Raw genomic sequence first — 11,793 nt, 5'->3', positions numbered from 1 at the left:
TGGCAAACAAACATTTTATATCACATTACTGTTATAGGTTTTTCATTCTAGGACATTCATGGCAAAGACACACAGAATGCACTTCCAAACTTCCTATTAGGACAACAGCACAAAGACCTAAAAAAGAAACAAATAATTGTTTGTAATCCTACTTGTTCAGATCATATGAACTTTAAATATGTCTTGACAATTTCAATATTTGTTGGCTAGTATATTTTCCTTCATACAAAACCTTGTTTTAGTGGGGGTAATTCCTTAGGTATATTTAGGTAGTTTTCTGCTGCGCTATGGGACATTTCTCAGTTCTGTTCATGAAATAATATTTTTATATATTTCCAATTGTGCACACCATCAGCAAAATTGCCAAAAGATCAAATCCGAACACATGCTTTTTATATCCCATTACTACTGGATGCGAGGCAGTCTGAAACTGCCAAGGAACTTTCCTACACAACTCCATACAGCATACGGACAGACAAAATCAATACTCCTTTTGAACAGTGATTTTATTAAATTAGATGCTTAAAAAACGCTGTTGATGCCATCGTTGTTCTCATTGTCATTGTCCAGGCCTCATAATTCACAGCAAATTTTGCTTAATGTTAACAAAAGGGAAAACCTACAATGCACCACACTGTGTGAGAGCCGACATGACGAGGACTCGTGTCCGTTCAGAACTCCCGCCAAATCCTCGCCCAGTCTGCACGAACCTGCACAAGCCATGTCGCAGAGACCAGTTCTGATAAGACACCCAACCTCATGCTTGCATTAGTAGTAGACAGATTATGATTATAAATCAATTTTCCTCATGCACAAATTTTTTTTTTTGAATTTTCTTTCAAAGCATTGCCAGCTGCGATGTCCCCCCAAACAAAGAAAAGAAAAACAATCCTGCAAGATTTCCAGAGGATGGCCACATGAAGATGTCATAACATTTTACTAAATGATAACGATTCATCCCGCGGCTGCCCATTAAATTATGAAGCAATTTCATAGGCAATTTTAAAAACTATTCCACGCCTGACTTTTTTAATGTATTGTCAGCTTAAGACGTCTGAAAATTAACCATCCACAATAAAGACCTAAGATCCTCTGGCTTGTGTGTGGGGAACCATTAAGTTATTGAATAGATGCAGGAGGCTTTTCTGTGGAAGCTGTAAATTCCATCCACAAGAAAAGTGAAAATACCCAAGTGATAGATATTCTGATTTTATTTGCATAGCACACCAGATAATTTCCAGGTAGTTGCAGTAATACTATATAACCATTTCACCACAGGCCATTTTGTTATTCTCTGAAACAGAAGTAAAACTGAAGTTGAAGGATGCTGCACTTTAAGCCACCTACTTATTGTGGACATGTGGTTTCACTCCGGTGCAGCCATTTTCAAAGCGCAAACTTGTAAATTGCGGTTTTGTCACTTTTAGCATTTAACCTTTCTTAACGAAGAACAAGTCTGCGTATGTTTAGTGAGTGTGTTCTTTCCCAGTCCCATAGTCACAGGGAGTTCAATGTTCTCATAAAGCATGTTCTAACCTTCCCAGATTCGGTATAGTAAAAGGGTGACACGCATCTTTCGGGTCATTTCCAGGATGGCACTGGACAGAATGGGGGGGGGGTCCCACAAGACGCCGGGGCGAAGGGGAGTCCCCCCCCACCCCCAGGAGAGAAGCGGAACGAGCGGAGGGGTCTGGGCACCGCCGCTGTCACATGAAGTCCTCGTAGTCCTGGGCGAATTCGCCGTAGTCCGCCAGGTCGTCCTTCAGCTTGGCCTTCAGCCCCCCGCCCGGCATCACCGTATTCTTCTTCTTCTTCTTGGCCTTGTTTTGCTGCAGAGTCGGAATAAGGACAGAGGTTCTCACTCCGACGTGTCGGGAGCGCACAAACGGAATCACACGACCAAAACGGAACACATCGCAGAACACTTTCAGCTTGACGCCAAACTTATTTTTATAGTTACTAAAACGATTATAAACATGCAAATACGCACAATGTGGGCTTCACACAATATATGAAAAAATAGCTATGGCACAGTACAAATCGTGCAGACATAAAAAGAAAATTTAAAATTTAAAATCAATTGTAATACTGATTCAAAACAGCAGGTGGAACCCTTTCTTGTTTTAAAAATAACTCGTTTGTTTGTTTCACACTAAATGAAAATAAACCAGTATCATCTCCACCTCACCTTCTCCTGTTTCTGTTTTTCATTAAGTAGCACTGTCAACGAGGTGCTGATTTTCTTTAAATCGTCCACTTCCACTGGAGAGGAAACAAAATACATGTGAATGACTGACATTAGTAGACCGCAATGGAGGTACCACACTCAAACACAGCATAGTATGACAACAACACAGCATTTCATCTACTATCAGGTAGTAGCATTTCACCAACCTCAGCAACATTAAACCCTAATGAACCACCAACGAAAAAAGCTCTAAATATTAGCTTATTTTCAGCAAGCAAGCAACAGTAACTACATGGCTAAATACAACCAAAGAAGTCCCTCTGTTTAACAGAACCATTTGTGTGGTGTAAACTGGCATGATCAAGTGACTCACATGAAATACAGAGATCGCGGAACAGCGACTCCAGGAAGTTGGAATAATGCACAGATGACTCATACTGCGAGATCTTCTCTTTCAGCAGCTTATGTAACTCTGTGAAGTCGTCTTTAGAAGAGGGTCTCAGAGTGTCAATCCCCGTTACAGTAGACACTACTGGGACACTATTGGGGACACCTGCAAAAAAGGGTGTAAAAAAATAAAACAAATACAGGCATCATTTATGAAAATCAAAAACTATTCATTTTTTATTTGCCACAAATATGACGGTTTAATAATTATGTTCATTCAAATGTTTACTGGAGTAAATAATTCCTAGTTCATGCAAACTTGTCCACTTGCACAGACATCGTACCAGAAAGGATTTTTAAACATCCTTCCAGGACTGTATCAGTACACAAAACTGAACAACCATATTAAACCTATCGATTAAGAATATTTCTACCAATCGCTGCTCTGAACGGTGTGGGTAATATCCGTCAAATACAAATGCAGCACGCAAGTTGAGAATGTGTTTGTATTTGTGCCGCCCTTTAGAAAAACCCATAGAAAGGCCCAGGAATCACAATGCATTTCAACGGTCATGTGTCCTGAAATACGGTCATATGATCAAATACAACACTGGCATCACAACCGTCTGTAAAGGGAGATGTAAGACGCAGCTCACATCCGTCTGTTAAGGGAGATGTAACGGGCAGGTCACATCCGTCTGTTAAGGGAGATGTAACGTGCAGGTCGCCTCCATCTGTTAAGGGAGATATAACGTGCAGGTCGCATCCGTCCGTTAAGGCAAATGTAACGCGCTGGTCACATCCGTCTGTTAAGGAAGATGTAACATGCAGGTCACATCTGTCTGTTAAGGGAGATGTAACACGCAGGTCACATCTGTCTGTTAAGGGAGATGTAATGTGCAGGTCACATCTGTCTGTTAAGGGAGATGTAACACGCAGGACACAACCGTCTGTAAAGGAAGATGTAACACACAGGTCACATCTGTCTGTTAAGGGAGATGTAACACGCAGGCCACATCTGTCTGTTAAGGGAGATATAACACGCAGGTCACAACCGTCTGTAAAGGGAGATGTAACACGCAGCTCACATCCGTCTGTTAAGGGAGATGCAACGGGCAGGTCACATCCGTCTGTTAAGGGAGATGTAACGTGCAGGTCACATCTGTCTATTAAGGGAGATGTAACATGCAGGTCACATCTGTCTGTTAAGGGAGATGTAACACGCAGGTCACATCTGTCTGTTAAGGGAGATGTAACACGCAGGTCACATCTGTCTGTTAAGGGAGATATAACACGCAGGTCACAACCGTCTGTAAAGGGAGATGTAACACGCAGCTCACATCCGTCTATTAAGGGAGATGTAACATGCAGGTCACATCTGTCTGTTAAGGGAGATGTAACACGCAGGTCACATCTGTCTGTTAAGGGAGATGTAACACGCAGGTCACATCTGTCTGTTAAGGGAGATGTAACACGCAGGTCACATCTGTCTGTTAAGGGAGATGTAACACGCAGGTCACATCTGTCTGTTAAGGGAGATGTAATGTGCAGGTCACATCTGTCTGTTAAGGGAGATGTAATGTGCAGGTCACATCTGTCTGTTAAAGGAGATGTAACACGCAGGTCACATCTGTCTGTTAAGGGAGCTATAACACGCAGGTCACATCTGTCTGTTAAGGGAGATATAACACGCAGGTCACATCCGTCTGTTAAGGGAGATATAACGTGCAGGTCGCATCCGTCTGTTAAGGCACATGTAACGCGCTGGTCACATCCGTCTGTTAAGGAAGATGTAACATGCAGGTCACATCTGTCTATTAAGGGAGATGTAACACGCAGGTCACATCTGTCTGTTAAGGGAGATGTAACACGCAGGTCACATCTGTCTGTTAAGGGAGATGTAACACGCAGGTCACATCTGTCTGTTAAGGGAGATGTAACACGAAGGTCACATCTGTCTGTTAAGGGAGATGTAATGTGCAGGTCACATCTGTCTGTTAAGGGAGATGTAATGTGCAGGTCACATCTGTCTGTTAAGGGAGATGTAACACGAAGGTCACATCTGTCTGTTAAGGGAGATGTAACACGCAGGTCACATCTGTCTGTTAAGGGAGCTATAACACGCAGGTCACATCTGTCTGTTAAGGGAGATATAACACGCAGGTCACATCCGTCTGTTAAGGGAGATGTAACGTGCAGGTCGCCTCCATCTGTTAAGGGAGATATAACGTGCAGGTCGCATCCGTCTGTTAAGGCACATGTAACGCGCTGGTCACATCCGTCTGTTAAGGAAGATGTAACATGCAGGTCACATCTGTCTATTAAGGGAGATGTAACACGCAGGTCACATCTGTCTGTTAAGGGAGATGTAACACGCAGGTCACATCTGTCTGTTAAGGGAGATGTAATGTGCAGGTCACATCTGTCTGTTAATGGAGCTATAACACGCAGGCCACATCTGTCTGTTAAGGGAGATATAACGTGCAGGTCACATTTGTCTGTTAAGGGAGATATAAAACGCAGGTCACATCTGTCTGTTAAGGGAGATATAACGTGCAGGTCACATCCGTCTGTTAAGGGAGATGTAATGCAAAGGTCACATCCATCTGTTCAGGGAGATGTAACACACAGGTCACATCTGTCTGTTAAGGGAAATGTAACGCGTAGGTCACATCCGTCTGTTCAGGGAGATACGACGTGCAGGTAGCACTCGCCAGTAAGGGGTCAAAGGGAACGCGTCTTGCTTCCTGAGCCTTACCGAACGCATCATTCGCCAGCTCCAGGTCCGCAGCCTCCTGCAGCTCCTTCACTCTGAGTTTCTCTGCTGCTGCGTCGTCCGGCGACAGCTCTATCTAAAGAGGGACGGGGAATAAACAATAAACTACCAGAGAAGAGCACAGAAAATAAAAATGGTGTGCATGGATGAAAGCTCTTATGCGACTTTTGGCGACATACCATATAAACACACGAGGGGCATGATAATATATACATTAATAAGATAAGATGCTGTGCATGTGAGGTAAATCTATCACAAAATATAAACCTGGTCTGTTCACACACTAGGGTCTCCTGTCAGGATATTTAGCAAAGGTAGACCTTGATAGCAGAAAAATTGATTAAAAACTGACGAGAAGCTGCCCTATATCGATAATTTATTTGAATTTTATATTAATATATATTTATATATATATATATTTATATTAATTATGGGTACATGACTACTTTTATTTAGATAACATGAATATGTCCCAAACATTATGGTGCGCTGAAGCAGGGAAGGGGGGGCACGTAGAAAACAGGCTGTAATTTCTACATGGTGAAACTAAAATGTATTTAAAAAATACCAAGTGATCATATTTGAATTGTGGAATTGAGCAAAAAAATTTTTTTTCATAAAATAACATTTTAAAAAAAGGTTTCTGTCCCAAACATTATGGAGTGCACTGTCCATTGGCCTGCTGCGATTGGCTTCCCTTTCATGTCATACAGCCACCATCCTTGTTGTTGAAAGATAATCAGAAAATTTACTTCAAACACAGTGCCCATTTAGACAAAGAAAATTACATATCACAGCGATCGAAAGAAACTTACCGTATCTTTTATCGCTTGTTTTTTCTTTTCTTTTTCTTTGATTTTTTCACTTAGTTTTTTCTTTTGCGACACTTCTGTTTTCACTTCTGGAAGACACAGACGCGAAATTAAGAGCACCTGTGAATCACTGCAAAACTGAGAAATCGAAACATTCCATTTGTTTGCTTACGGTCACTGGTTGTTGTCTGCGTTGTTTTGTGGTTCTGTGCTGCCTAGCAATTCGGTTCTCACCTGGTTTATTCTCTTTGACGACCTTCACCTCCTCCTCATCATCCCAGTTATCCTGTATGTGGAAGATGGGAGGGAGGGAGAGAGAGGGAGAGACACACACACACATACATACAGACACACACACACAAAAGAAACAGACACAAAAGAAACAGAAAGTAAAATTATTCATATGACTTGTGGAGTCTTGAGCAAACCAATCAATAGCTCGTCCTTGGAGAGTCAAGAGATACAGAGGGTTAAAATAGAACACAAATAACCTCAAATAGCATTCGGAAAATCAACATTACTAGCAAGTTTTCTCAGATATTCTGAAGAATGGTGAGAATTGATGATTCGTTACCAGTCATTATTTCCAGCGCAACTACAAAAGTACAGCTCCGGGAGACCATATCACGGACAGTTTCATGATATAAATGGTCATTCAGAATGTTTGCAGAAAATGACAATTGGTCAAAATACTAAATATAGAGTTGTTACACATTAAATAATGAAAAATAAACAACTTTATTCAAATAAACAAATGAGAAAAATACAATGACTTCACTTAGTAAGGGTTAAACAATGAACACCCAATTCTCCAAAAAAAAAGTTGGTGTGTAGGCTAATTAAGGCATTTTGCAGGGGAAGCACTATAATATGAAAACTTGAAAACTCCCAGTACATATGAATGGATAAATAAACAAGATTAGCTTATTTCACGCTATAAAACCGCAAAGACTTAATTCCCTGAAATCGATGTTTCACTAGTCAGCCACACAGCATTGGGGGATTCAAACAGAAACCAACAGGTCAACATGCCCAGGGCACAGCTGCTGGAAAGGGCTGTGCTGGTCATTTCTGCTACACTGACCCATAATGGGCCTCTAACATGGAGGCTTCTGGGCAGAAAGAAAACAAAGACTGCTTTCCACATTTAGGAGATGAAATGCAAGAGCAACAGAGGATAGACGTGGGTCAATTGCCAAAGGAGAAAACGAGAATAAGAACGCGGGAGAATGTTCTGGAAATTGTATATTCTATTCTATATTGAGCAATGCTGACGCAATCCACGAGTAATAACGCGCCCTTCCACTTGTCGCGGACCAGATACCAGGAATCACATTACACATCCCTCAATTCGACTGGAGTCCTCTTAGCGAACTTAAAATAATTTTAAATACTGTAGTTACGTGCCACCGTTAGATAACGCGAAAGAGCAAAGGGACTCCGCTTTAAACCTTTTCAAAAAGATCCCTTCCGACTCCGGTTCAGTTATCCGATACGTTTGATAACATTACAGGCGCCATGACGTTTGACACCAGCTGTTTGAAGCCTTGCAACATTTAGCACACGTTAGTAGGCTCACGCGCAGACACAAAATTACTGGGAAAGCTTTGAAACAGCTACAAAAAGACCTGACCGGTTCAAAACTGTTGAACAAAAACAATTTCCTAGGATAACATGTGGCCCATCGCATATGGAAATCAATGTCGCTAACATAAGTATGATAGCTAGCCAATTTCTACCTAGCACTGAAATCTGGTAACGTTAACTTGTTGCTCGCTCGCTCGCTCATTTGAAACGAGGGCACAGAGCAATATACAACACAGTTTATGAAGGTTAAAATTTAAGTGATTAATCAAAAATATGAATAAAAAAATAGTAGAAGCAAGTCGTCTGTTAGTCAAAACTCGTGTGGCTAAGTTGCCACGTTTGCCTAGAAGTGTAAAAACGCGTTATATCACATGGCCTGTCAACTTATCTTAGGCCCAACATCTGTCTCAGGACTAGAAAAGCGACACAGCGTTTACCAAAAAAAAAAAAAAAGGAAAAAGGATATTATTAAAACTAAGGTACTACCTAGCTAGCTGGATTGACTGTGAGACTTTAATTCAGATAAAACGAGTGTGCCGACGTCTGTCAGTGTTCGGCTTACTAGCTAGTTACTCAGACAAGCAGGAAAACAGGCTAGCTAAGGCTAGCAAGTTACCGCTCCCAGTCCAAATGTTATTAGCTAGGCATAAATCCCTTATTGTTAACGGGCGAGTAACACAACCTAAAACATACAGTGGGAATATATAGCCAAGTGTTAACACTGAACCGGCTTCCTGTTGAACGACGTCCCGCTCAGAATGAAACCATAGGCTAAGCGAGCTACCTTTACGTCTTCATCCTCGTCCTCGCCTTCCCATCTGTCCAGTAATGTTACCCCTGCCTTTGTAACAGGCTCCTCCGGCTGGAAATTTTCTGCGTCTATGGAAGGACATAACAAACTTGACAGTTACATATGTACACTAACAGGAGAACTACACAACTTTTTGTTTGTAACAGTACAACAGAAATCACTCCTAACTTAGCTAAATTCTCACCCCACGAATCAGCATCCGCCATCTTGGCTATGTGAATCGAATCTGATCAAGCCCGGAGGCCGGGGCGGTGAATGATGCGCCCTAGCGGTGATGGGATATCGGAGGACTTCATTTTGCAAGGTTGTGTGACGTATTCAATTTCGACATATTCTCCATATTTGAGCAATGCAAGTGACAACTTTCATCATGAACTAAAAAAAAATGAATAAATAAAATCATTATTTCAATCAATGTTTTTTTTTCTCCTAAAGTGAAGGTAATAGGTTCCAAATAATAATTTTAAAAAATGTGTGAATTTCACATGTAATCATTTTAGTTGTAATAAAAACTGCACATACACCCATCTCAGTTGAGGGATCTAAAAGCAATTTGAATGAATTTATTAAGTGTTAAATATGTTTAAAAATCCATATATCAATCCAGTTGTAAATATTATATTAAAAAAGTTATGTGAAATTGGTCGTTTGTTTATTATTATTAAAACAGTGACTATGGGGCAAAATTCATTTAATTTGTGTGTTTCATTTTAAAGCAGACATTGAACTATATTACAACAATGTCATTCAGTGAGTATAGTTTATGACTTGCAATGTCAATATGTTATTACATATCCCTCATATTATATGACTGTATTGAGTCTACTCATGGACAGTCACTAGGTTCATGATGTGATCCTTTGTTATGCTCTGCCAAGTTTCTTTCAATCTCTTTTTATTTATTTTTTCCCTTGATTGATTAGCAGGTGCAAGATTACCCATTTACCCATTTGAGAAGACTGTTTGCCCCCAGGGTGCTGTTGAGGGCAAACATATAGCAAACAGAGCATGCAAAATGCACATTCAATGTGGTTTCAGAATGGTGATGGACTGGGCCATATTAAACACTTCAATCTTTCCTTTCTGATAAGGTCCTTGGTTAAGTTTGAGTTGTATGTCTTGGGTCATTGTCTTGCTGCATTAAGACTTTGGTCCAATGAGTTTGTTTGCATTTCTCAGGATATTGGTGTTTGTGTGTATGTAATATGTTTCTATACCCTTCAGCTGTCATTCTGTTGTGGCTCTCACTGGTTACCTATAAGACCACTGAAATGGCTTCAGATGCAACCATATAGGCCTCAAGCCATCACACTGCCTCCACTGGACAGATGAAGGAGTGAGCAGTCCTCCGCTTTCCCCAAGCACTATTTCATCTGTCCATCAGTCTTAGGGAGGGAGAGAGAGGGAGAGACAGAGGGAAGGAGAGAGAGAGAGGGAGGGTGGGAGAGAGAGAAGGAAAGAGAGAGGGAGGGAGGGTGTTGGGTGATTGAAGGAAAGAGAGAGGGAGGGAGGGTGTTGGGTGATTGAAGGAAAGAGAGAGGGAGGGAGGGTGTTGGGTGATTCACAGATTAAAGTACAGACAGAACATGCCAGGGGAATAAAGATGGAAAGGTTTGTCTATGTTTATCTATGTTTCCTCTGTCCCTTATCTCTCATCTGGTTCATTGTTGTATTTTTATTTTTTTTGAAAATTGCATTCTTGCCTTCCAGTTTTTAGTGCTGATGAGAAGTTTACATCTGGAAATGTAGCCTCAGCAATTTGACTCTATCAATCTTGTGCACATCTTGTGTCCAGCAATATTCTCACCACCCAAGGTATGGAGATAATCCACAACACATAAAGTAACCTGTGAAGTGAGCATCTGTCCCAATACTTATGCTAACTTGAAATAGGGGGACTTGACTGGGGGAATGGCGCAATGTCTGTTGATGAATTAAATACAGATTTTAAAAAATGCCTCACATTCTTGAAAACACAAATTTGATTAGAACAGAGGAAAAACAACCAATTTTATGCAACTGTGTCCCACTAGTTTTTAATTTAACTGTGTATGCAGAGCTGGTACAAGGCACAGGGTGGCAGGAAATAAAAATCTAAACAGTGCATCCATGATGGTCAACAATTCAATTATTAAATTGTTCATTTAAATTACTCAGTTACCATGATAATGAAAGTATGCCTGCTATGGCTGAAAGAAAGAAATCATAAAAAGTTAATATTTGATATTGTTTATTAAGTTTAATTCTTTGCACAACAATACAAAAATCACAGCAATTTTACAAGCCTTTATCACAGAATGTAAAAATAAATACAATAAATAAAGGAACATTTTTGTTTTCATTTGATCAAGTTAAAGTTTGCAGAGACATACACTGCAATGTCTTTTTATAAAGTTTTAAACTAGGCATAGCAACAGGGACTGCAATACATAAATAATGATTATATATTTATTATTTTGTAGGCTCCAGAGAAACCTCAGAGCTTACTAACACACATCACTCATCAATTCAAAACATAATAATATTACAATCCTCAAAATAGTATTCAACATAAAAGCTCTACACACTTTGAACATTTTATTTAAAATGATCAATTACAATTGAAAGAGGTTTCATCCTGTGATTGTCGAAATAAAATAAAAACCAAGGGTGTTCTCCAAACCCAAGGGGGCACAAAAATCATTAATCCTCCGGCACTCAAAATATATGACTACATATTGTAGTCTCAAGTCTAAGTGCCAGAATGTGTAGCATTATTCACCATACTGGGCATTCTTAAGCTCCAACATCGCCACAATACTTTTTCTGTTAGAAAATAAGTGCCACTTTCTGAATGCGTTATTCAGTGAATGCATGAAAAGTCAATCCACTTTTTTATTGCAAGGGGCAACCCAAAGTAAGGGTGACGAGGTATGAGTTTGGGGGGGGGGTTCACTCGAAATTAGGAGCGAAAGAATAGCAGCATCAGCATCAACAGTTCCATAAGTAGGGAAAAGGGACCAGGACGCAGAGCAAATCCCGATGACCTTCCTATGAACACACAGGCAGCAACATCAACACTCACCAATGGGGCTGCAGCAATAACATCACGGTGCCCACAGACATCATTACAGACAGAGAGAACTACAGAAATCTGTGCTCAGAGAAGCTGAACGTTCGACCGAACTCTCCTCTCAAACAATTGCCAAAATCCACATACAGCAAATTACCACACTCACAACCTCTATTTGTA

At 40.5% G+C, this 11,793-nt stretch overlaps 2 protein-coding genes across 8 annotated transcripts in view; both read right to left on the bottom strand.

Annotated features, from left to right (window-relative positions):
• Positions 1–488: 488 nt before the first annotated feature.
• On the bottom strand, positions 489–8,862 carry eif3jb (eukaryotic translation initiation factor 3, subunit Jb). 7 transcript variants are annotated; one of them, XM_061245295.1, is made up of 10 exons: positions 8,746–8,862; positions 8,535–8,629; positions 6,398–6,449; positions 6,167–6,252; positions 5,334–5,427; positions 3,664–4,857; positions 3,232–3,381; positions 2,562–2,741; positions 2,189–2,262; positions 489–1,829 (listed from the first exon to the last, which is right to left on the bottom strand). In XM_061245295.1, exons 1-10 carry the CDS (start codon positions 8,765–8,767, stop codon positions 1,707–1,709), a joined length of 2,070 nt encoding a protein of 689 aa, XP_061101279.1. In that variant the 5' UTR covers positions 8,768–8,862; the 3' UTR covers positions 489–1,706. The 7 variants fall into 7 exon arrangements, with proteins under 7 accessions (XP_061101279.1, XP_061101282.1, XP_061101280.1 ...); XM_061245298.1 differs by having other exon boundaries at positions 3,232–3,309; XM_061245296.1 differs by having other exon boundaries at positions 3,664–4,821.
• Positions 8,863–10,836: 1,974 nt separating this feature from the next.
• The window catches only part of strc1 (stereocilin 1), a 32,193-nt gene continuing 31,236 nt past the window's right edge, over positions 10,837–11,793 (bottom strand). The window contains exon 27 of the mRNA XM_061246969.1: positions 10,837–11,591. Within this exon, the coding sequence (XP_061102953.1) occupies positions 11,503–11,591 (89 nt within the window). The 3' untranslated portion in view covers positions 10,837–11,502. The remainder of the gene's footprint in view (positions 11,592–11,793) is intronic.

This window comes from Conger conger, chromosome 6, assembly GCF_963514075.1.
Source record: "Conger conger chromosome 6, fConCon1.1, whole genome shotgun sequence".
NCBI classification, from domain to species: Eukaryota; Metazoa; Chordata; class Actinopteri; order Anguilliformes; family Congridae; genus Conger; species Conger conger.
Note: the sequence above shows the minus strand (reverse complement) of the source record. Positions and strands in the feature narration are given on the sequence as shown.

Bases quoted from the DNA above. Each gene is read 5' to 3' on its own strand.
- eif3jb (XM_061245295.1), bottom strand. From the start codon at position 8,767: ATGGCGGATGCTGATTCGTGGG. The intron at 6,253-6,397 runs GTGAGAACCGAA...TGTGTCTTCCAG, and splicing joins CGTCAAAGAGAATAAACCAG to AAGTGAAAACAGAAGTGTCG. The intron at 1,830-2,188 runs GTGAGGTGGAGA...CCGACTCTGCAG, and splicing joins AAAAACAGAAACAGGAGAAG to CAAAACAAGGCCAAGAAGAA.